Consider the following 23,754-nt stretch of genomic DNA (forward strand, 5'->3'; position numbering starts at 1 on the left):
CTTCATGAATCTGCACTGCCCGTATTCAACAGCAACACCGTTCTCCGGTGTGGAGGCGACCACAATCTGCCAGCTTCCATGCTGCAGAGCCGCTTAAGAGTGAGCCAGAATGGTCACATGGCAACCTAATTCAGCTCCAGACACAAGTGTGGAGAGTCGGGGTTCAAACCCAGAAGCAAAGAACCATGCGCTCCCAACCCTGGGCACACAAATCCCATATTTTTAGAAATCACAGTAAAATAACAGTAACTCAAGTTTTTTTTGTCCTGAATATGGAGAATCTTACAGACTCTGATCAATATTTATTGCAGCACTGCTCCAACCCAGCGCTATTTTAACTGAATAGCATCGTAACCAGATAAAGAAGAGAAGCTGGATGGGTCAGGGCTAGACAGCCTCGAAGCCAATGGCTGTTCCATTCCATGTTCCCAGGAATGTGCTGCCAACAGCGGGTGCTAAAGAAAGATGCTCAAGCCCCCAATGTGATCCATGTGCGTTTTATTCCAAACCCCTTTGCTCCTGAGATTTCATGAGGAACTGCCCATCTCCTTTCAAGCCTAGCCTAAGGGACTAGAACCTTGACTTTTCCCAGGTAAAACAGTGACAGCTGCAATTCTCAAGATCTAAACTTCCACATTTTCTGCAAACTCTGCACAGGAACAGCGGGATCACAACACCTCTGGTTCTTGCCCTGCTTCCTGTTCCCTCTTTCTTTTTCCATATCCTTGGGGATAAATAGCTGATAGGCTGGATCAGGTGCGGAGTTATATGTAGTCAAGGCTAATGCTGATCTCTTGACAGGCTGCCTTCCTGACTTAGTCCCCTGCCTTGCATAATGGGCACAACCACTTCAGGATTAGGCAGAAATCCAACAGGTGAAGCGGGCAAGCAAGCCATCCAACAGGTGAAGCGGGCAAGCAAACCAAGTCTCCCCAAATGGGCACAATGAATAGAAGAGCCACTCAACAGACAAGAGGCGTTTCCCTGTGGTCCCCGAGGAGGTAGGCCTTGCTGAGCCCTTGCTCACTCTTCAGGTGCAAGCCAAGAAAAGGGGAATTTCTTCTTACTCATGCTTGTAATCCAAACCACTTGGCAAATTAAATGCTTTTGGCTACTTGCTGATTCCAACCAAGGAGCGCAAAGGCGCTGATCATTTTATTATCAGTAATTTCTGGATTTTATCTGTATTATGTTTCGTTTTATTTATGTAAGCCGTCCCGAGGCTATACGATGGGACGGCATACAAATGCCCTAAATAAATAAATAATTTATTATTTGCCGTCGTTATTTGTTTTTCGGCGCCAGGCGAAGACCTTTTTATTTAAGCGTCATTTTAACTGTTAATATTATAGGATTTTATCTGGCCAGGGCGACTTATTTTATATTGTTATTTTTTATATTTTAACTTAATGTTTGCATCTTACAAACATTTTAACTTAATGTTATCACTTAATGTTGGTATTTTAATTTAATGTTGTGAGCTGCCCCGAGGCTTCAGCGAAGGGGGCGGCATAAAAATGTTTTAATAAATAAATAAATAATAAACAAACAAATAACATGGACATGTGCTAGGACCAGACCTATTGTATTCACATTGTGCATTCAAGCAATGGAGTTATATGGAAAAGGAGGAAAGAATCAATATATGTCCAACGGAATAATCTCAGCGATCATCCTGAAGGTCCAAGATAAAGTACTATTCCAATAGTGTTTTGATTTAAGCTAACCTTCCCCCGCTTTTCTTTCTTTTGCCCGTTCCTTTGGGTCGGGACTGGCCTTCCTATCATGAAGCAGTTGCTGAAATGGGGTGTCCAGATTTCTGCTGGACGCGGCTCCGGTCATCACCTCCCCGAACGGGTGCATGGCCTGCAACACGAAGATGCTTTGGATTTGGTGCCTCCGCTGTGCTTCGAAACGCGTTTCCCAAGCTCAGAGTGCACCAGAAACCTTCCAGGCAGGAGGCAAACATGGATACTCTGAGATGAAATGCAATTCAAATTGCAGAAGCTGTGGGCGGAAATGGCGAAGATATGCATTTAAACAGGAAATTACGAAAACGCTTGTGATAAGGGCCCATCAGGCGTGCGTTGTTCAGAAAAAAAGCTGAATGTGGGGGAGAGCGAAGCGGATCGATCTGCCGGAACCTCGTCCTCCGCTTGCAACCGGGTCACCGGGGAAGGAACGTGGCTCCATTCATTCTCACGGAAGCTGCCACATCCACGTTCTGCTTTGAGTCTGGGGAAAAGGTACAGAGGGCAGTTTCCAGCCAGGAGAATCAAGCCGGTGGCCAGTGGTTGTCTGGGGCTGCCGCACGGGGAACGCCATCAGCCTGGGCGCTTTGGGAGGAGGAGAAATGAATTCAAGGAAGAGAGCAGGTCCGGATGGTTCCATACTCCCTCTAGGATGCCTCTGAAGGCCCGTGGCCAGAGGGTGCAGTGGCACTCAAGCCCCGCTTGTCCATGGGTTGGAGAAAGCGGAAAGGAGACATTTTGCTCTCTCACTCACGATGCTAGAACTTGACGGACTCGTGCTGGGAAGCCGAAGGGCGGGAGATTCAGGACAGATCAAAGCAAATCTGAATGCTATTTATTATGTAAATAAAATAAATAAAGCCTTCTTTGCACTCTGCCTAGTCAAAATGTGGAGCCTACTTCTGCAAGGTGATGTGACGGGCACGATCTTGGATGGCTTTAAAGGGAGGCTGGACCCATCCATGGAGGAGAAAGTCACCCATGGTTACTAGTCCTCATGGACATATGCTGCCTCCAGGGCCAGGGGCAGGGCACCTCTGAAGACCAGTTGCTGGGGAACATGGGTATGGGGCTGCTGTTGCAGTTGTTCCCGCTTCTTCTGGGTAGGTGGTTGACCCCCGTATGAACCCATTGCTGGACTAGATGGACGCTTGGCCTCAGGTCCCACAGATGGCCATTAACTCAGATGGCTTTCAAAGGGGATTGGATGATTTCATGTCAAGGGGGGCTATCCATGGCTACCCGTCCTGATGGCTACAGGCCACCTCCAGGATCCATAGGGGCTAACAGAAGTGGATGAACATAGGTTTTGGAACCCAAGAGGAAGGCTGAGAAACCAACGTTCTCCTAAAAGTACTTTGGCAGCTGTTTCGGTTTGCTCCCACGGTTGCTTTTGACCCGCCTCTTGGCTCGTTCACGAGCGTTTCGAATAGGGAAGGTGTGCTTTGTACGCTTTCGCGTGTCCCAAAGGGTCACACATTTCATGTGCTTATTGACTCATGCATGAGTTTTGCTGGTTGGCTTGTTCTAATGGCGTTTCAAAGTGCACGTTCTAACGAACGCACCTTTCTCAAACATGGCTGCTAATTCAGAGAAGCCCCAGCCCCTCCCAGAGGGTTTGGGAATGCAAACAAAACATGTTCTCATGAGGTGCAAAGAACAACAACAATCCGTACGCATCCCAGCCGATGTCCTGCTGGTGCGTTTCTCATTCCATTGCCTCGTGCATTTCCGGGATCCACATTCAGCCTCCAGTGTGGGTCCCTCCAGATGGTTTGGACTCTCTCTCCCATCAGCTCAGCCAACATGGCCAATAGCCTTGGATTTTGAGAAGTCCAACAAAGCTGAAGGAGAAGGCTGGGCTTCAGAGATCTCAGATCTAATCCAGCCAGGCCATTCTTATTTTCAGAGCTTCAGCTATGGGGCAGTATAGAAACAAAACAACAACAATATACAAGAGGGAATTGTGCAAATTCATGGATTGGACACTATTGGAGGCTGCTGCATGCTAAAAGCGGAATCGTCTTTTAGCAAGTCGGGCACCGTACGCAATCCAAGCTGCACCATCCATAGATGAATGGGAGGTTTTGGGAAGCCTGGGGACCCAATGTTTGAAGAAGTCAAAACAAATAAAAGCATTCAGAGGCTGTGAAATGCAAACGGACTTGGAATGGAGTCTCCTGAAAGGTGGTGTGGCCGGCTAGAACCTCAGATGGAAGCGGAGCCAAGCAGGGATGGATGTTGTTGGTGGAATGGAACGTTCTGGAAGAGGGCATGGCTGGCTGGGTGGGAGGGGCACGGAATGGAGTCTCTTGGAAGAAGGCATGGCTGGCTGGCTGGCTGGCACCTGAGCAGGAGGGGAGTCAACTGGAAAAGGAACTGGCCGCTGGGGAAGCTGAGCAGGGGACGGGAAAGCTCTGATCCTGCGCCCCCGTTACGTTATCCCTGGCAGGGCAGAATGGAGACAACCCGGTCACCTGCGGCCCTGCTGCCAAGACGCCTGTGCGCTCGCCCAGTCTCTCCCCGACGCACACGTTCCTCCGGGACTGGCACCCACGGCACAGGCAGCGCAACATGCCCAGCGCTCCCAGCAGGGCGGGCAAGAGGGGGAAAGACGTGGCAACGGCCCAGCGTGCCACATCGCCCAGGCCAGCCGCCGGCCCCGCCGGCCACCCTCTTCTGCATTCCAGGAGCAGCCGAGCCACATGTTCCTGCCTTCAGCCCTCTCCCCCCCCCCCCAACAATCCAGGAGGGAGCCATTAAGAACCCACTCAGAGAAACCCTCCCCCCTGACCTACATAAGCAAAGCACCCTCGGCAGTGCAGCAGGGCAGCCTGGCGAGCCGCCCCCCGCCGCTGCCCCCCGGGGTGAGTTCCCAGCGGACGGACCCTGCGGAGGACTCCTGCTCTGCCCAGGAGCTGCGGAGGTTTCCGGCCGCGATGGCGCTGAGCCCCGGCAGGAGCGCAGCGCGAAGGCCAGGCACGTCCCTCGCCCCGCTTCTACCTGCCCCCTGCCCGCAAATTCGGCCCTCTGGTGATCTTCACATCAGGACCCAGGTGACACGCAAGCCCCTCTTCGCACGGCTGCCTCCTCCCGCGGCCTCCCCGGCCCCTCGCACTTTCTTCCCCTTTGTTTGCGGAACGCACAAATGGGGGGCGCCGATCTGGGGGGGGACCGTGCGGGAGAGGCGCTGCCCCGCCGCTCCAGGGCAGGCGGGGAGGGCGCTCGGACGCCCCCGGCCGGGCGCTCCGGGGGTCCCGAGCGGCCACAGACAAAAGAGCCCCCGCCCCGCCCCGCCCCGCCCCCTCCAGGCTGGCCGCGGGCTTCGCGGTGCGGCGCCGGGCGGGGGGCGGCATCGGTGCCCGGCACCCATGTGCCGCGCTCTGCCGCGCCAGCGGCCCCACCCCGCCGGTCGCCGCAACATGCGGCCGTCCGGCTGCTCGGGTGCCGCGGCGGCCGGAGTGGAAGCGGCGGCGGCGGCGGCTGCAGGCGCGGGGGGGGGGCGGGAAGGGCGCCCGTGGCAGCCAATCCAGCCCCGCCGCCTGCGCGGAAAGGCATCCGCCGCTCGCTCGCTCGCCCACCCAAACAAAGCCGACAAAAATGCAGCCAGCCGGCTGCCAAGCGCCCCCCCCCCCGCGCGCACACGCGCAGCCTTGGCGAGGCAGCCCTCGCCGCCGCCCTCGGGCCCCCCCAGCCGAGCGGCTCGGCTTGCGTCTCTCGCTGCGGCAGCATCGCTGCCCCGCCAGCCAGCCAGCCCGCCCGCCCGCCTGCCTGTTGATGCTGCGGGCGGCCGAAGCCCCCCCCCCGCCCGGCCCCTCCTCCGTCTCCAGCGCCCAAGGTGGGTGTGTTTGCATACATTAAACCTGCACCCCCCCCCCCCCCGCCCAGACACATCAACAGAGCCAACTGCGCTGCCAGCCGTCCATCCTCCCTGAGCCCTCCACACCCTCCTCCCCACCCCAAGAGCAACAGTGACCCCCGGGGCCCGGGATGTCCCGGCTGCTCTGTCCTGGCTCTCCAGAGGGACGCCCCTTCGACGCCCCTGAAAACAGGTGGAGCGGCGGATCCTTTCTCCCCCCCCCCCACGCCCGCTCTCCTCCAGGTTCTTGCAAGGAGCCACCCCTTCGCCGCCGCGCTCCCCCAAGAACGCCCCGGGCTGCGCGAGCGCGGAGCGGGGAAAGGGGAAGAGTTAACGGCTTTCATTCGACAGGGATCGCCTCCGCACATCCACCCCCCAAAACAGCCTCCTGCGACTTATGCAATCGCCGCTTCTTCCAGGGAAACCCCCTTCCCTTCCCTTCCCTTCCCTTCCCTTCCCTTCCCTTCCCTGCGCTCGCTCGCTCTCGCTCTCCGCCCCACCGTGGGTCCTTTTAAAGTGGCATCTCTCAAATGCCCTGGATTGTCAGAGGAGCAGCTGCAGGGGGGGCGACGACGAGGAGACCCGCTCGGGGGCAAAATACGCAGCACCACGCACCGGGACAGCCGCGGAGAGACGGGTGGATGGCGAAATAAATAAATAAGCGGACGCCCGACTGCGGTCCTCACGCGCGCGCGCGCCTTCCCGATCCGTGGGAACATCCTCCTTCCTCTCCAACTCGGATCGCTTCCTTTCCCCTCTCCCCCGTGCGCACCCCCCCCCCCAAAAAAAGCACCTCGACGCCTCCCCACCGCCACTGCTCGGAGGAACTCACGGTCATGAGAAAGGTTTCCTCGGCTGCCGGCGGTCCAGAAGCAAGCCAGAAGGAGCAAGCTGTGCCAGGCCAGCGAGAGCATCTTGGGGAGGAGGAGACGGTGGTTGTTGTTGGGGGGGGGAGGAGGGGGGAGAGAAAGCAGGAAGGCAGGCAAGGAAGGGGGTCTCTCTCCTTCGCGCTCCCTCTTCCTAGTCCACCTCCTCGCAAACTTTGTCCTTTCCCCTCCCCACCGGGGGAAAGAGGGGGTCCCACACTTCCTCTCCCTCTCGCGGATCTTTCTTGTCTTCCCTCCCCTGCTTTCTTCCTCTGTTGATTCCCCTTCTGGACCCAGACCGCAGTGGCACAAAACAGGGGCCAGCCGGAGAGATGCGGCTGTATTGACTGGAAGCGGAGCAGGCGATGCTGCAGTAGCTGAGATTAAATAGAGCACCCGGGAGAGACCATCAGCTCTCGGAGCCGAGGGGAGGCAGGGAAAGATGGAAGAGGAGACGGGGGAGAGGAAGGGAGGAGCGGGGGGGAGGGCGGAAGGCCGCCCCTCCCTGATGTAAATGCGGGGTGTCTTTGCCCGGAATGCGGCTGGCGGGGAGGAGCGAGAGGCGATGCGTTGCGCGCCTCTTCGCCCCTTCCCAGTTGGGGACCCGCGCTTGCCAGCGATGGGCGCCCCTCCCTCGCCCGCCCACCCCTCTTTTGCGGGAGAGGTGGTGCCGTCCAGATGGCCCCGTTCCCCCCAGGGAGCAGAATGGTGTTGCTGATACCGGGGCGAACGCCGCTGGTGGTGTTTTCTGCAGCCCGGACTTGGGAGGAGAGAGACGGCGGAGGAGGGAGGAGGAAAAGGCAGCCCCACCTGGCCAGATAGTTCACATCCAGATCTCTGACGGGGCGGAAGGTCTGCCGGGGCTCCCGGGCAGGTCGGGGCGGCCCAGGACGGAGATGGCCCGAAGCTGACTGCCCCATCCTGCCCGCGGCTTGTGGGCACCGGCCGGGCTGGGCCATGAGGCAAGAGGCATATTTGTCCCAGGCATCGAAGCCCCTGCAGGGGGCAGCAAAGAGTCGGCCCGGGTCCGGGTCCGAATGTGGCTCACCTGGGCTTGTCCCAGGAATGGGCAGAAGGGTGGATGCCGCCCCAGAGCTCGGCCCGCCTGATCCAGGCATGCTCAGCAGGTCTTTCTCCATGCCTGGCTCGCCACAGGTCCCCTAGCCCGGGGCAGGCGACGAATGGCCCCGCAGATGTTTGGCCCCACAGCTCCCAAGATCCCTCCCTCGTGGCCTTGCTCGCGGCCCCAAAAGCCTGCCAAGGCTGCCGCTTGCCTGGACGCAGGAGGGCAGTCCAAGAAGCAGACACGGCGGGGGGGGGGGGGCAGCCAGCAGCCGCAGCTCCATGCCAACTCTCCAAGTGCCACTTCTCTTGGCAAAATAAGCAGCATCGCCACAGGCAGCCCACTCTTCTGATCGGGACTCCCTGGGGGGACCGGGGCCATCTGGACGGCACCACCTCTCCCGCAAAAGCCAGCCATGCCTTCTCTCGGGGAACTCCATTCCGTTCCCCAGCTGCCATTCACACCTGGACATGCTCTGCCTGTGCAGGTCCGTTTCGGGGGTTGTCGCCCCACTGGTTTCTCGTGGGGTTGCTTCTTGCCTGTGGGTCACGTCCAGAGAACCGAGTGTACAGGTATGAGCAAGGTTTACTTGTGATTCCTTTTATGCCCCACCTTTTCCCTCTTCTGAGGAGTCGGAGGCAATGCGCTGCTCTTCACCATCCTCCCAATTTAGGCGCAGAACAGACTTGTGCCTCGTGAGTGATCGGCTGTAAACCCAAGGAGCACAGAAGGCCCATCAGGGACGCCGGTTGCGGGGTGGAGAGATGGGTTCCTTGCAATCAATCTGTGAGCATTTCTGGCTTCCACTTGGTTCACAATAGCAACCAAAAGGGTCCTTAAAAATCCAGAAGGTTGGGATCATCCTAAGGAAAATCAAGGCACCCGCATCTCCCCACAAGCCTCTGTGGTTCTGTCCTGCACGGCTTTCTTTTTTATCCTCATGACAACGCTGAGAAGTAGGTCAGACTGAGAGTCACCAAGACCACAGAGTCACCCAAGGCCCCACCTAACGCTCTGCCACCCTGACTTGACTGGCTACTCATCTCCATTTATGGGAGTTGTAGTCCAAAACTTCAGGAGAGAAGGCTGAACTCATCCGACAGTGGCTTCCCAGATGCTCCCAAGAAACTTCCAGACAAGGAATAAACTTCTTTGTGGTTTGTTCCCAACTCCAGAAGTTACAAACAAATGAAGAATCCTGCTGGGCAGACCAAGGTCCTTCTAGTCCAGTGTTTCATCTCACAGAGGCTGCTCAGATGTCAAGGCTGGAACCCCAAAAGCTGGACAGGAATGCAAGAACACTGCAATGGTGTTTCCCAATGACCGACATTGAGAAACACGCCATTCTGGATACTAGAAGCAGTGTGTGACCAAGATAGCCAGTAAACAGCTCGTCTCCTCCATGAATTTCTCTAACCCTCTTTCAAATCCAGTCAAGTTCTCAGCCATCGTGACATCACGCAGGACTGAGCACCACCGTTCACCAATGCCCTCTCTGCTCGAAACTGCAGGTTGGAAATTCTGCCACATTCAGCCACTTTTATTCCAGCTTGACCCCGAGGATCAACACAACGTTCTTGCTAGTGAGTGGCCTCAGGATTCCATGCCTCCCATGTGTATTTGCCTCATCTTGAAATAATCAGTTCAAGTTGCAACAACCCAGATTCAGGCTAGACATCAGGAAAAGCTTCCTCACTGTCAGAGCGATAGGACAGTGGGACCAGCTGCCCGGAGAGGTGGTGGAGTCTCCCACCACCTTTTGGATGTAACTTTTTGGAGCCATCCCAAAAGAAACTGGGCAGCCCTCTGAGTGGGATGGTGGGACGTGGTGTCCTGCAACAGCAGGGGGTGGACTTGATGGCCTTCATGGCCCCTTCCGACTCTGCTATTCTGTGATCTACTTTTAAAGCCACGAAAATCAGTAATCGCCACTTAAGAATGTGACAATGACCCTGCAGGATGAGGCCAGGTGTCTGTTCAGACAGAAGCCAACCAGCTGCCCCCAGGATCCCCCCAGCAGGACAGGAGTACCCATGTTCCCCAGTGACTGTTGTCCACAGGCCAGCTGCCTCTGATATGGAACTATAGCCTAGGGCCATGGGAACTAGCAGTCATTCAGAGTTTTCTCCCTGAATTTGCTCCTGTCCCCTTTCAAAGCCATCCAAGTTTGGGCAGCGCGCCATCTGGTCCAAATGCATTCCATAGTTTCATTAAATGCTGTGTGGAATAGGCCTTTCAGCTTTCCCAAATCTCCCACCAATCAGCTTCAGAGGATGACTCCATACTATGGGGAACAAAAAAGCTTCCATCCTGCCTCTTAACGTAGCTGTTCAGTTTAGCTTTCATGGTGAAGAGCCAAAAACTGGGACACCAGCAATAGACACTGGAATTTCTCCAAAAACCCTTTTAAATTAAAACTAGAAATGTGCAAATCAGCACAACTGGAGCCCATCAGAGTTTTTCAAGTCCCACCTTAAATCATTTTTTGGGTTGAGTCCCTATAAGCTTGTGTGTTCTCTCTTTCACACAGATATATTCTGGGGTGCATTTTCCACAAGTTTTCCATGCATTTTGCAGCTGCACACATTTTTCTCCTGTTGACTAAAGTCTCTCTGTGTTCACAAGTATTTAAAAAATATTTCTCTGTGCATTTTCTGCACGTACATATTTGTCAAAGGGGATTTGGTTGTGGTCATGGCCGGCGTTGGCTGAATCATGTTGCCAGCTTGAAAACATGCAGACCTTGGGCTCGAGTCTGGGCTCAGATCCAAGATGTGCAGATCAGATGAAATCTGATCAAAAACAAACTGAGAAGAATTTGTTTCCCGTTCCATTTGAAATAAAAAATAAATTTAAAAAGTGTGTTAGTCTCTACCACAACTTGGCACAAAGAAGTCCTACCAGAAATGCTGAGCACTGCCCCATGTGGTGAGAAATGTCATTACAGCCTCGCCTCGCTTTGGGCTGACTCCGCCCACCCAGGCTAGCCATTGGCTCCTCCTGGGCAGGAAGGCATATAAGAGGTCTTTGAACTTCCACTGGGCAACAAGGTCTACCTGAGCATTCGCCTCTCTTGAGCTTCTGGTCTTCAATCCTGGTTCCTCTGATCTTGGTTGCTCTTCATTTCTACCTCAAGTTCCTCCTCGGTTCCTGATCGCTCTAGGAACCTGATCCCATCCCACGTGACCTGCTAAGAACCTACCACTTCTTTCCTCTTTCTTTCCCATCTCTTCTTCCTTATGTGCTGTGTCCTTTGACATTGTACGCTTGTGGAGCAAGGACTGTCTTGTTCTACTGCTTACATGCATGGAGTCTAATTGGCTGGCAAACGAGCTAAAAATATACAAAGGACACAATCCTATCGATCACGCCCTTGCTGCTCTGAAACCTCGACCTCGGAGTCTTCCGAGATTCCCATGCCAGGCCAGGCTGAATCCAGCAGGACAGGAGGAGGCAATTTCTAACTCCAAAAGGATTTTCTGAGCAGTCTTATGGCACCTGCCGCGCTCTCCCAGGAATCGTACGATTACCCTCTAAATAAATAAGCAAACAAACCTTGACAGTTCCTTAAGCCAATTACAGATTGAGTCAAGGGGTCCTTCCTTTTGTGTGCCCGAAATCTGCTTCCCATCACACTCCTGGAATGCCCTCAAGTTGTTCTGGGGCAAACAAGGCACCCTCTCCACGCTTACAACATCATCCACCAATTCATCACACCCATCATCTCACGCACACCTACCGTAAATTTCCTTCCCTGGGCAAATCATGGGAGGGATATATGGGAAATGGAAAGAGCTGTTAAGTCTAACAAAATTCAGATGGAGCGATTCCACACCCCTGAAGACCCCTCTGTTTTCTCCATAGCGATGAAAAGCCTTTCAGCAAACAACGCTCGGTTCTCCCCTCCGTGCCTTTGTTCCCAGGTTTCCCTCTTTACCAGGCTATGGGGAAAGCTTCTGCCAGACCTCAGAATTCACACTGCTATGCTCAAAGCAACGGGGAGGGAGGGAGGGAGACTTCTGCCCAGCAGTAGCTGGGAATGATCTTTCCGCAATAACCCTCAGATATTCAGCCCTACAGCATCCTTATCCGTAGGAGAGGCGGGGAGTGAAAATCTAACAAACAATCAAGAGCGACAATGCTCGGAGGATGTGCGGGTTGCTTGCACACCCGCCCGGGCACACCAGTCTGCAAATGGCACAGAGCTGCGCTCCTCCAGGCAAACCCCAGGCGACGGGAGAAGCAAAGCAGAGAACTGCATGGGAGTTTGCTTGGAAGCCAAGCAAGTCAGAAGACATCGATTCTTCCGAACCAGAGGACTTGCAAAGCCAGAGGGAGGATAGAGCCATCAAAGCTAGGCGCTACGGATTGCCTTCTCCTCTGTGGATCTGCCTAATCCCTTTTTGGCACATCCAAACTGTTTCCCATCACCGCTAGGAGTGAGAGTGGAATCTGGTTTGAGGGTAGAAATGCACCCGATTTCCTTAGCTTGGCTTTCCAGATTCAGGCCACCTTCTCTCTGCTCTACGTTCAGAGACTTCGCTTGGGCACCCGGGCGGAAGCGAGTTCAAGTGGAGTTTGGCATCCTTACATGCTTCGTCTACTTTGTGGAAAGAATGCCACAATTTGTGTCTTTTGTGCATAAGCTGTGTGCATAGCACAAAGGAACTTCAAGTGTTCCTGAGCAGTTCTGGACCTCACCGCAGCTCGGCCCGACTCGACCGCCTGGATCCCGGCCCTTTCATCGAAGTGCCGCCAATTCACGCTGATTTGGACCAAACCAGCCTGCCTGCCTGCCTTTCCAGGGGACCCTAATTTGCATTTTTTCAGAGCCGCGGATCGTGCGTAAAATTCGTCTGCACCTTGCATTAATTGTGGCCAAATTGAACACGGTTTTCTCTGGCTCGAACAACAAATACGCAAACCGCGGCTGGCTTCCAAAGCAGAAGCTGTGAAAAGAAGTACAACCCAGCCTGCTTTCTGCTCTCCGGTCGGCCAAGTCCCGAAAACCCACCACGTACAAATGGGCCACACTTCTCTATCGCCGCCTTCCCTGGCTGCTCCCAACGACAGAATCGCCCAGCTGTGGATTCTGCTTTGCTCATAAACCAGTAGTTACTTTTGCAGATAATCTCAGACTCCGTTTCTTGTGCATTTACTATGTTATATTTTATGTCAGGGTTGCAGAACCCGCAAGGTCAAACATGGCCCACCCGAGACCCCAGTCTGGTCATCCAGATGGCTCCACCCCTTCTTGTGGCTCCACCCGTTTCCCCTCCCACCAATCATTTCGTGGTTCACCACCTTTGGTGCAGTTTTCCCCCATTCTAAAAGGCTGAAATGGGCCTCATCAGGCTCATTTGCAAGCAGAGCTATAGACACAAATATGCAGTATTTCGGAACTGCAGCTGAAGACTTTGCTACCATTCCTTCGATATCTCAAGACAGAAAAAGAAACAGGAAAAAAAATCATGTGCATTAAAGCTCGGGTAAAATACACATCGATTTAAATTTGATCAATCCATTACATTCATTTCTCGCTTAAGAGGCAGATGATTAATCAGCTAAAAATGCTTTAATCCATTGACAGTTCTCATGTTTTCCCTATTGCTTCTGGCTCTGATAAAACTAGTTCACTTTCCCCATTGAAGCAGTAAGCTATGGACATCAATTCCAGTACCCCAATAGCCTGCATGTATAGGGTTCCAATGATTGTTGCTGCAAAACCCAAGCTAGTTTTGTGGCGAGTGGGGACACTAAGGAATTCGTTGCTGGTGGCAGGTTATGAGACTGAGTCCGCTTGGCTGTATTGGCATTTCAAAGAGTGCTCGTGCTCAGACGTGCTCAGTAGTGTGACCGTGCTTTTTCACACTACAGCTGAAAGCATAGCTGTGACATTTTTGATGTGTGCTTTGGGGGAATTTGCATTCCCCACTGTTGAAAAATGTGCATTTCTCCGAGTCGAAAAGAAATTGATGTGTACATCTGGAATAGGGATGTGATGGACAAGGGTGCAAGGAGGAATTCACAGGATTTACCAAACTCATCCACACCTGTGGTTTCTAATGGTCACTGCCTAGGAGTTTGAAACACTTTTCTTTCTTCTGGATGAGACAGCCACCTGCCCTGGTTCTGTACATGATATTCTCTCTCTTTCTCATGCCCAGGGGATGCGTGCCATTCCTTAAATAAGCAAAGACATTGCTCATGCACAAGAGGGAGAGATCCCCAGCTGGGGGCAACTTCAAAGCTTGCAGAATTATAAAAACTAAGGGGATATTTAAAGACCCCCCTCAAAAACAAAACAAAACCAGGGATGAACCTTTTCAGTGTCAATGGATTGCTGACTATCTACAGGGGAGGAGATGGGAAAATTACAGGAAAGCGGAGGGGCAGAACGGCCAGAGTTTCAGTGCAGAGTAGGAATGTGTGAGCAACCCAGTGGAAGGGGAGTAAAAATCCAATGGGTGTTCATTATTTCCCCCCAGATGCCAGTTTGCGGTTCACAGGCACTGACTTGCTCTAATGCGCGTAAAGCCAGCTCACAGACTCCAAGACCGATCTCCGCCTGTGCAGTTCAAAGAAATCGGCACAATTAGTGCAATTTTTTGCAATTTGCGCAAACGGCGTTTTGTGAGCTTTGCACAAATCGGCATCCAAAAATGACGTGATCTAGCAGGCTTGGTGTAAGACTTGCACATGTTTCCTTAGCATTAAAACCATGCACAAAATCCACTGGGATCAAACCAGCCCATTTTCTTAGCATCAGCGTGTCCCTCGATCAGAAAGACACCATGAAAGTAGGGATGGCCATATTAAATTGCAAACTGACTGGATTTCTCCCCAGTCCCAGGAAAGAAAGGTGCATGCCCATGGAGGTGAGTGTGAGCTCCACCGCTCTCTGCGTGTCTCTCTCACTCCCTTTTCCCTTCGCTGGTACCATGTGTAAAATTCAAGAGCAAAGGGATCCTTGGGGAAAGCAGGCCATGAAATCAGGCTTAGAAGGAATAAACCAGACAGGCCTATTCTCTCAGCAGTGAAGGAGAGAGAATACTTGGATGGAGGATAATCCTCAAAATTGACACAGCTAAAAGGGCCGATATCTCAGGTTGCCTTTTTGCAACCTGAATGGGGTCCGACAGAGATCTAGTGTGATAGCGAGAAGGAATAAAAGTCCCCATCAGCCCAGTTAGTTGTTGTGTTCAAACTGGAGGATTTCCAAAGTTGTCCAAAAGGGAGGTGGGCATCGGGCCTCTGTTGGAAGGCAAGCAGAATTGTGTTCTGTATCTCGCTCTACCTCTGTTTGAAGAATTGCTCTACCTAATTTTAGTTTAAACACAGAAGCCTAACTATGTGGGCCTTTTGGCCACACCCCTTTTAACTCCCAGACCAAAATAAGTTCAGCACCCCTGTTACTTATCAGGGAGTAAGTCCCATTCAAAGCAACTGGGCTTACTTCTAAGTAGTCAGCTATAGGAGAGATGACTTGGTAGGATGAACGTATTAAAAATGTTTCAAGTGACCAAAACAGGTAGAGCTGACTAAATCTAACTGGAGATTTCCAAGTCGTGGATTTTTTAAAATCATTTAATTTTGATACAGTCCCTTATAAAAACAGTTTTTGGCAAGCACCATCTCAGAAGAAACATTACGGATGATTGGTATCCATTCATCTCATTTGTAAATAATGAGCCATTGGTTTAAATTAAATGTTTTCCTGTGAGACATATGTCATTCCGATCAGATACGCTTTCAGTGTAAGTAACGTTATACCCCATTATAATGAAATACGGATGCCGTCTTTTTCCATCCATGTTTCAGTTGTCACGATTTTTGTCAGTTCATTTCTTTCCATCCCTATAACCATGTACGAAAAATGTTTTCTAATGCAGTTTTTAAAATCGGGCGGTGTCTTTTTAGAACAAGGGATGAAAGAGGCATCCCCTTTGGGAGGAGGAAAGGATGCCTCTTTTGCTGGAAGGCATCACTGGAAGAAGAATATGATCTTTCCTCCCTAGCAGAGCAGCTGCGTGGATCGAAGCAGCTTTGCGATGCACACGGCAACGTGAACCGGCCCCATGGATTGCAAGGGGGCTGGCTTCAGAGGGCTGCCTCATTTTCCCTTGAAGCCTCTGGTTCAACCCCCAGTTACCCCACTGTCCTGCAGGGATGGGAAACGTGCGGCCCTCGGGCCGGGTGTGGCCCTCGTAGCGATTTCAGAAGGCTTTTGCAAGCAATCAGTTTCGATATCTACAAGAGCTGTTCGTTCCTTCCCTGGTGTGCTGAGAGAGAAAAGCGGGTGACAGAGAGAAAAAGATGGGGCAGCAGAAGAAGAGAAGGATGATAGCAGAGGGAAGGGGTGTTTGAAAAGAGAAAGAGGGTGGCAGAGTGAAAGAGGTGGAGTGGCAGAAAAGAGCATGTCAAAAGAGAGAGGAAGAGCAGATGGCAGCGGGGAATTTGAGAGAGGGCTTTGGGCACCATCATAAAAGGACAAATCCATGGGGCACCACTTGGGGGCCCCCTGCTGCATCTGAGGCGTGGAAGAGGCAGTCTTCCTCTGACTGAAAGGTGGGCTGTGCTGGATTGCTGGTTGCTCAAAGACAGCCATCCACCGGCCTGCAGCCCTCCAAAATTCCTCTGCCCGGAGATTCCAGGGCGTGCGTGCCAGGCCTCCAAGAAACCCCTTCCCTGCAAAGGGGGAGAAACAAGCCCCCCACCCTGCCTTGCTCGGCTCTTTGCTCATGCCAGGGACACATTCACTGCCAGAACTTTTAACTTGGCAGATTTCACACTGGGGATCTCTCTGTGATGCGGCGGGAGAAACATGTAATAAAATAATCATCATGTGTTCATAGCCGTATCTCAAATATTGTTGCTTGGAAACTGGTGCCAAGGAGTTTGTGGGGGGGAGGTGGGGGGGGGGAGAATTTGGCAGGAGGCCCAGTTAGGGAAGCCGGAGAGGGAGGGGGGAGGCTGTGAAACGCAGGTGCTTTGGATGGAAATGGTTTCGAATTTTCCCTCCATCCCAGCTGGGAGGCTGTCGGCCAGAAATGCTCTCTGGATGAGTATCCAGCTATGGGGGTGAAAGAATCCGCCTCACGTGCCCTCACAGCCCCCGAACACAACTTTTGCAAAATGGGGCCTATTCTAGGGGTGCTTGAGAAATCCGTTTCAGTTCATTTTCAATCGGGATTTCGCTCTTTCCGACATGGAGCACAGCCTCGGAGCCATCTCTGGTCAAAGCTCGTACACTTCTGAGCTCGCGGTGTGTTGCAGACACCCCCCCTCCAAACCCCCAACCTTCAACAGCATGCACAGATTTGAAAAACGGGCACGAAAAGGTCTGCATTTGAACAATCCACACAAAAGCTCTTTAATCCACGGGAGACTCATGAGCACGATTCAAAGATGCACACAGTGGCCATATACCTTTGGGGAAATAAGCAAATATCACCGTTTGATACCGACGGAAGATGGATGCAGGGTTTGAAATGGAATTTCAGGAGACGCAATGAATCCAAGTCTTGCATGAGGACGTACACCACAAGGTGGTTCCCAACCACGCTTACAATCAAGCATGCAGCTGGGCCTCCAGAGAAAAACGCGTCTCCTTGCCTGACTCACTGCCAGGAGTGCTTTCCCAATCAATCTTTCCCAAAGTTAACCAGCTCACTCCAGTCCTAACAGCCCTTCACCAGCAATCCATCACCCCCATTATCCCAGATCAAGGGAGAAAGATTGAGAAAGAATGGTCTCCACTGGATGAGGAAAGGATGTGACGTGAAGCTGAGCAAGGAAACCCATCAAAAGCCGGGATACACTAATTTTTCCCTGCCCGTTTCTTTTTTCTTTTAAGGGCAGAATGAACATGAGAAGACTGCCTTCCCTCCATCCCCTCCCTGACACACAAACTTCCTGTGCCATTATCGGTCCGTTATGCACACGGAAAGCCACTACAAAAACGAAACCTCGTAATGCCTGCAAGCTCCATAATCAGGGTGGCGAGGAATACTTTTAGGTTTGAGAGCTGGATTCGGAGTTAGGAAAGGTCTCAAGGGTGGCATCCCAGAAAAGCAAAGTGGTTGGAACCGAGCATAAATCTACTTTCTGTTTGTATCCTTTTGTGTGCCATTATAATTTGGAAGCTCGCAGATTTCCGATCGGGGTGGATCAGTCCATTTTAATCTATGCCTGGACCTTATGTCTTCTTTACTTTCTCTTTTACCACTTCAGGTGTCGAGGAAGGACCTTATGTGGCCCATCATAGATAGTTGGATGTATCTTCAACAGTCTCCCAGTAATTAAAGTGCCTTTCGGGATGCCTTTTGTAAAGTATACATGTTTTGTGTGTATTTTTCACCTTCCCAATCATTATGTACAGGTGCAAAAACTGGACAGTGAAGAAAGCTGATCGAAAGATAATACAGGAGAGTTTTGCACCTACCTTGGAGTAACAGACAGGTGGGGGGCAAGGCTGTCGTACTTGAGGCATGTCATGAGAAGGCGAGAGTCCCTGGAGAAGACCGTCATGCTGGGGAAAACCTAAGGCAGAAGAAGATGACCAAATAAGAGATGGATGGACTCCGTCAAGGAAGTCGCACTCTCGTGTTGACAAGAGCTGAGCAGGGCTGTCAAGGACAAGACTTCCAGGGGGGCTTTCATTCACAGGGCTGCCACAAGTCGGAGACGACTTGATGGCACATGACAACAATACATTTGTCAAACACTCTCTCACATGCACACCGTGTGTAAGCACAACCACAAGCTCAGGAATGCATAAACTTTGACCACAAATTGAGCTTTGATTTGCTTTTGGATTGGGAGGTATGGAAAGGACAAATCCTGGCCATCAACTAACTAGGGATTGATGAGAATGTCATTTGTGCTCCCCCAACAGGAGCTTGCTGTGCTCAAGGCCACAAACTTGAGTGCAAGCAGGATCCACAAAACAGGTTTGCGCATGACATATGTCTGCCTGCGATCCATTTGCGCAATTCTGTTCTTGCAATCCACTTGCGCAATTTCTCAGTTTGATTTGGTTACATATCCTCCTTTTCGCAAATTACCCTGCAAACTGAACCAGACCCGCTTCCATCCAGGAAAGTCGCACAAATTAGGAAGTCTGCACGGATGGCGTGCTTGATTCCCACTCAAACGTTTGCCAAATGTTCCTGCTTGCACAGAGTCAAGCAGCGATTGCAACTGCAAAGAGGAATCAAAGCATACAGCGATCGCTTGCATCGCTCCTTTGCCCATCCCTAAAATGAAGTGAAACAAAACCCCACTACTTCTCCAGCAGCTGGATGGATCCAGCTTTTCTCCTTGCCAGGCTGTCCTTCTTGGAAGACAAGGGGGCAACCTTTGTCTTCTGGTATATCGGGCTAGAGAGATTGCTCCTTTTTATCCCAATGTTGGGAATGAAGGGGCTGTTTTTCTTGGCATGCTTTCCAAGGGTAAGTGGATTTGCACTCATCAGATGAGGAGCGGCCCTGGAAACTAAGATTCTTAGTGTCGAAATGGAAGAAGCAGAGGGGTTATCTCAAGAATACCCTTCCCAGGTATTCAGACGGACGTTGAGAATAATATGGATTTACAACTGCAGGGAGGGCATGAGAGAAAAACTCCGGCAACCAGCCAAGCCGGACTCTTGTCCCCATGAAGAAACATTGGGAGAGACAGACCAACCGACTAGAGGGGTGACAGACAGAATGGAGTCAATAAACCACTCTGTGCATGCTCAGAGACTCATTCTTCGTCAGGTGTGCTTACTGGGAGTGCACTGGAGAATAAAGTGCTTTTGCCGAAGAACAATCTGTTGTTTCAGAAGGGCAAAGCCTAGCTTGCAACACCTACAAACATGGGGTGATTTGCAAAAAAAAAAAAAAAAAAAAAAAAAACCCAAGTCTGGGTCTTTCAATTTTTGTAAATGGGTTCACACTGGTTTCCATATTTTACCACATTCACAGGTCCATTAAATACCCCTGGGGACCGCACTTCCCCTTGGCAAATGTCCTTGTCTTGTTCTTCCCACGGCTTCTTCCTTAGCTCACCCTATTCCCTTCCTTGAAAAGAACTTGTCATTGCCAATTTCGTCTATTTCAGCGTCGGTGCTGAAGTTTTCCACAGGGTTGCATGATTTGAGCACATCAAATAGACACAATTTTTAAACTACTGTTTTCCGTTATTATTTTTCAGCTCCAGTGATTTGTACAAATGGGGTCGTGCTTTTCAAATCTCTTCCCCTGCCTTCTTCCCACCAATATGATGCATATAATATCTGATCTCTTTCAGTAATATATTTGTTTCAACAGATTCTGGCTACTGCATTTATAATTAGACAGTGGGTGGCTTTGATTTCATTTTTTGAACAATGGGGTTGGTCCCGCCAATTCAGCCACATGGAATCGAGCAAAAGTTCACGTTTGCTCATCTTTGAGGTAGGGCCAAACTTTGGCCTATGCAATTTGCTCCATTCCTCAACCTATATTTAGATTAAAAGACAAAACGGTTACAAACAATTTCCACAAAGGTGGAAATCTGTGTGCTGACTCACCTGCGAGCGGACAGAAGTCTGTGCCAGCACATGAGAAGAGGGAACGTATCTGTAGGATGAATTGGTTGATTCCATCAGGTAAGAGCTGAGGAGGAAGCAATACCGGTGGCCAGGCTGGAGCAGCGCCTTCTCCATCCTCCAAAAGTGGAGTTAAAGTCGTTCTACACAGACAGGAAGAGGAGAATTTATGAAGCTCATGGGGAAGAGGGAAGAGGGCGTCCAGCCCTGCAGTGGCCACCGCCAGCAGCCACTCCATCAGACTGACCAAACTGGGATGGAGAGAAGCCCGTTCCTTCACCCCTGCCAGACAGTCATTTCCCCCTCTGCCCTCCCCAAACCTTTTTCCTCGTATGTCGTGTCTCTTTGGATTGCAAACCCACAGAGGCGGAATGGATTCTGCGCTAGCTTCCCCAGGGGCCTTGGGAGCCGAGAGGCGGCATAAAAATATGTCAAATACATTAACGCTTAAGAGGAGCGCCTGTGAAGAGGAAGGAGGAGGCCCAGTGTTCTCCAGAGGGTTTTCTCGCACCCTGAGCCCCAAGGGGGAGCCAGGAAGGGGAAGGGCAGCCGGTCTGCCACCCTTCCAAGGGTGCCCCCAAGACAGCTCGGAGCAGGGCATGTTTTCGGGGGCTACGGGGCTCGCAGGCCTCCCGGGTTGTTTGGACGGCCCCTCCCAGGGATGCAAGGAACGGATGCTGCAAAGGAGGAGGCAGATCCGCAGTGGGAGGACTTGGCGTGGCTTCAGCCATATCCGATCAATAATTTTCCATCTCGGCTTTTACAGGCTGGGCCGGCCACTTAATTGGAGATGCGGAGGATTACAGAAGTCTCGTTGCCAGGCAGGGCGGGGTGCCGGCCCGGGCCTCCCTGGGGGAAGGAAAACCAGCTAGAGGGGCGGAGGCCAGGCTCCTCTCCCAGGAGTTACCCCGCGATGGGGGTCTGGCACGGTGCCAGGGTCGGCACGGATGCTCGTCAAGCAGGGGTTTTGGTCCTGATGGGCTGGGCCTAAGCAGGTGATGCTCAGCGGATCCCTTCGGAAACGTTTCTTGTATCCTGACCATCTTGGCCACTTCCTCAGCACCGCTCAGCTGTGTTGCCCTCGCAGCTTTCACAACACCCCTGTTAGGTAGGCTGGCTTAATGAGCTGCAGCTGCTGTGGCGGATAGCACTGTTGGTGTGCCGAAGGCGGGAGCGGTATCCCCACTCCTGGGGGGCCAGATCCAACCCGAGCCCGCCTCCAGTTGGCTCCGCCCTTTCCCTTGGCTCCGCCCTTTTCTCTGACACAAATAGTTCAGCTTTGCCCGTCCAAAACAGGGCATTTCCTCTCCAGAGTCTTAATGAATGGTGGAAAGAGAATTAAGCTCAGATGCCCCTACACATGAGCCACCTCTGCAGAGCATCTCTGAACTAGAATTTGGCTCCTGGGCTGAGAGAGAGACCCAGCCGCTGGGAATGCGGGTGGAAAAAGAGAATGAGAAATCGGGTGGCAAAAAGAGAGACGGAAAAGAAGTAGCAGAGAAAGAGAGAAGGTAGTGGCAGAAAGAGAGACAAAGAGGTTGGCAGGAGCCGAGAGAAGAGGTGGCAGAAAGGAGGGAGAGAAAATGTGTAGCAGGAAGAAAGAGAGCAAGAAATGTGTGTGTGTGTTGGGGGGGGGGGAGGAAGAGGAAGAGGAAGAGGGGATTGCCTGATGAGAGCAAACCATGTTCGCTCACCAGGGCTGAATTTCTGCTAAGGGGGCCCAGAAAATTGGGGAGGGGACGCAACGGAGTCCCCAGGAACAGGGTCGGCTGGCTGTGGTGCCGAACAAAAGCTCCCCACACTGAGGTTCTCCTTGCAGGGGGAGTTGTGTGGCTCCCCTCGAAAACGACTCATTCACGAAGCTCTCCTGCTAGGAAATAAGGCGCCTGAGCCAGCTTCCCCTCGGTGCACATCTCTTTCTTGCCTTCCCTCCCTGCTCTGTTTCGGCTAAGATCTTTCACTGTTGTGTCTTTTCCTGCATGACTCCTTAGTGATCGTTCCAGCAGAAGGAGGGGAAAGAGGCTGGCAGAACACGCTTTCCTGGGGGAGCCCGGCGTTTGACTCCGCTCCCGTGCCGCCGTTCATCTGGAGCGCGATTCCAGACAACCGTGGCAGAAGGCTTTGCTGCGGAGAGAGAGGGCGGAATCGCTGCTCCGGCAGAAGCCTCGGGAGAGGCACTTCAAAGCTCGCCTCCCCTTGGATGGGTTTTTCTTTCATCCGGAAGATGGCAGAGAGAGAAAGTCTGAAGAGGGAACAGGGAAAAGTGATGTCCCCCTTCCTTCGGCTGGGATGGGAGGGGTTGCAGCTCGGGGAAGGGGAAGCCTGCTCTTTCTCGAAGAAGCGTGCATGACAATCGAGACCAGAATTCTGCAGGAAGGAAATGCAGTGGCATCTTTCACATGCACCTCCCTGGAGCTTCAACCCAATTCTGGTCATCCCATCCCGGAAAAGGAGATCTTGGAGCCAGAAAGGGTACATGGATATGCAACCAAAACTGATGCTGGAATTAAAGATAAATATGGCTGGGAATGCTACCACAATATACACAAACCAGCTGTGCTTGTGATTTTCCAGGGGGCATTTAGCTGTCCTCTGCTGGAAACAGAATGCTGGTGAAGGTGCATCCTGGGGTGGTTTGCAATCTATACAGCTGCCTAGGAAGTTATAGGCAGCCTATAAATGCATGCATAAATAAATAATAAAGAAGGGAGTCCATGCTTGCAGGCTTCCATAAACAAAGAAGGGCATCCAAGGAAAAACAGATGGGGAGGGCAGAGGAAAAAGCGGTCTCGACACCAAATAAAACTCTCACCATCTCTGTCTTCAGGCCAGAGACGGGCCCGGTAAGGATGCGGCTTCTTCAGGAAAGGTGGGATGGACCCCAGGGTGGGAAGACCTTCGTAGCTCTGTCTTGGGGCCACAAGCGATAGCAGTTTTTCACGCGCTCCCCCAAGCAGGCAGTTTCGGATACAGGAGCTTAGCCATTAAGGCCAGTAGCCATGGACAGCCTCCTCCTCCATCGCCAGAAAAGGCAGCCCCTCTGCCTTTCTTTCGTATTCTCATGCACAGCTGACTCTCCTGTTAAAATAATAACGTGATTTATGCTAAAAAGGAAAATTCAGTGCAAGCAGCCAACCGCAACCAAACAATGCACAATTTTTAAGAAGTGCAGAACAATGTTAGACACTAGTCGTTTAAAAAGATCAAGAGACGGAGCTACTAACACTTCGTCGGGGATATTATGAAATAGCACATGAGGGAACCAGCCATTCTTTGCTCCAACAACCCGAAACTTAAACTGGGTCTATTTATTCAAATTGTATTTATCCTGTTTTTAAGCTCCCGGCAGAGCACAGCCCGGTGAAGTCTTCCATCTCCTCATCCTCCCCTCTCAAGGCGGTGAGTCAGCACCCAGCCAGCACCTGCCAGGCCTTCCCCCTTTCCGTTATGTTTAATGTCGAAGCTGATCGAGGCTCCTGGAGGACCCGAAAGCGTTGTGTGCCTGGGGTAGCACCATTTGGCCACCCCTCATAATGCGATCCACATGATGGAATATATGATGCGCTGGGAGGGAACATCAAGAGCCAGGAGAGAGAGGACGGCTGAGAACATCAGGAGCTGGGAGAGCAGCATGGGCTGGCTGG

At 52.1% G+C, this 23,754-nt stretch overlaps 1 protein-coding gene across 2 annotated transcripts in view; it reads right to left on the minus strand.

Moving 5' to 3' along the window:
• The window catches only part of CADM3 (cell adhesion molecule 3), a 91,261-nt gene extending 68,136 nt beyond the window's left edge, over positions 1-23,125 (minus strand). Inside the window, exons 1-3 of one of the 2 annotated variants that reach the window (XM_044448558.1) lie at positions 22,923-23,125; positions 20,093-20,253; positions 17,984-18,081 (exon numbers count right to left, since the gene is read on the minus strand). Coding sequence is in view for 1 of the 2 variants with exons in the window: in XM_044448557.1 (XP_044304492.1) it covers positions 6,443-6,524 (82 nt within the window). In the remaining variant the exon portion in view is untranslated. Of the gene's footprint in view, positions 1-6,442; positions 6,771-17,983; positions 18,082-20,092; positions 20,254-22,922 lie in introns of those variants that run through there. The other variant, XM_044448557.1, reaches the window with a different exon arrangement.
• Positions 23,126-23,754: the final 629 nt, after the last annotated feature.

The sequence above is a fragment of the Varanus komodoensis genome, unplaced genomic scaffold (assembly GCF_004798865.1).
Source record: "Varanus komodoensis strain SLA01 unplaced genomic scaffold, ASM479886v1 scaffold55, whole genome shotgun sequence".
Lineage (NCBI taxonomy): Eukaryota > Metazoa > Chordata > Lepidosauria > Squamata > Varanidae > Varanus > Varanus komodoensis.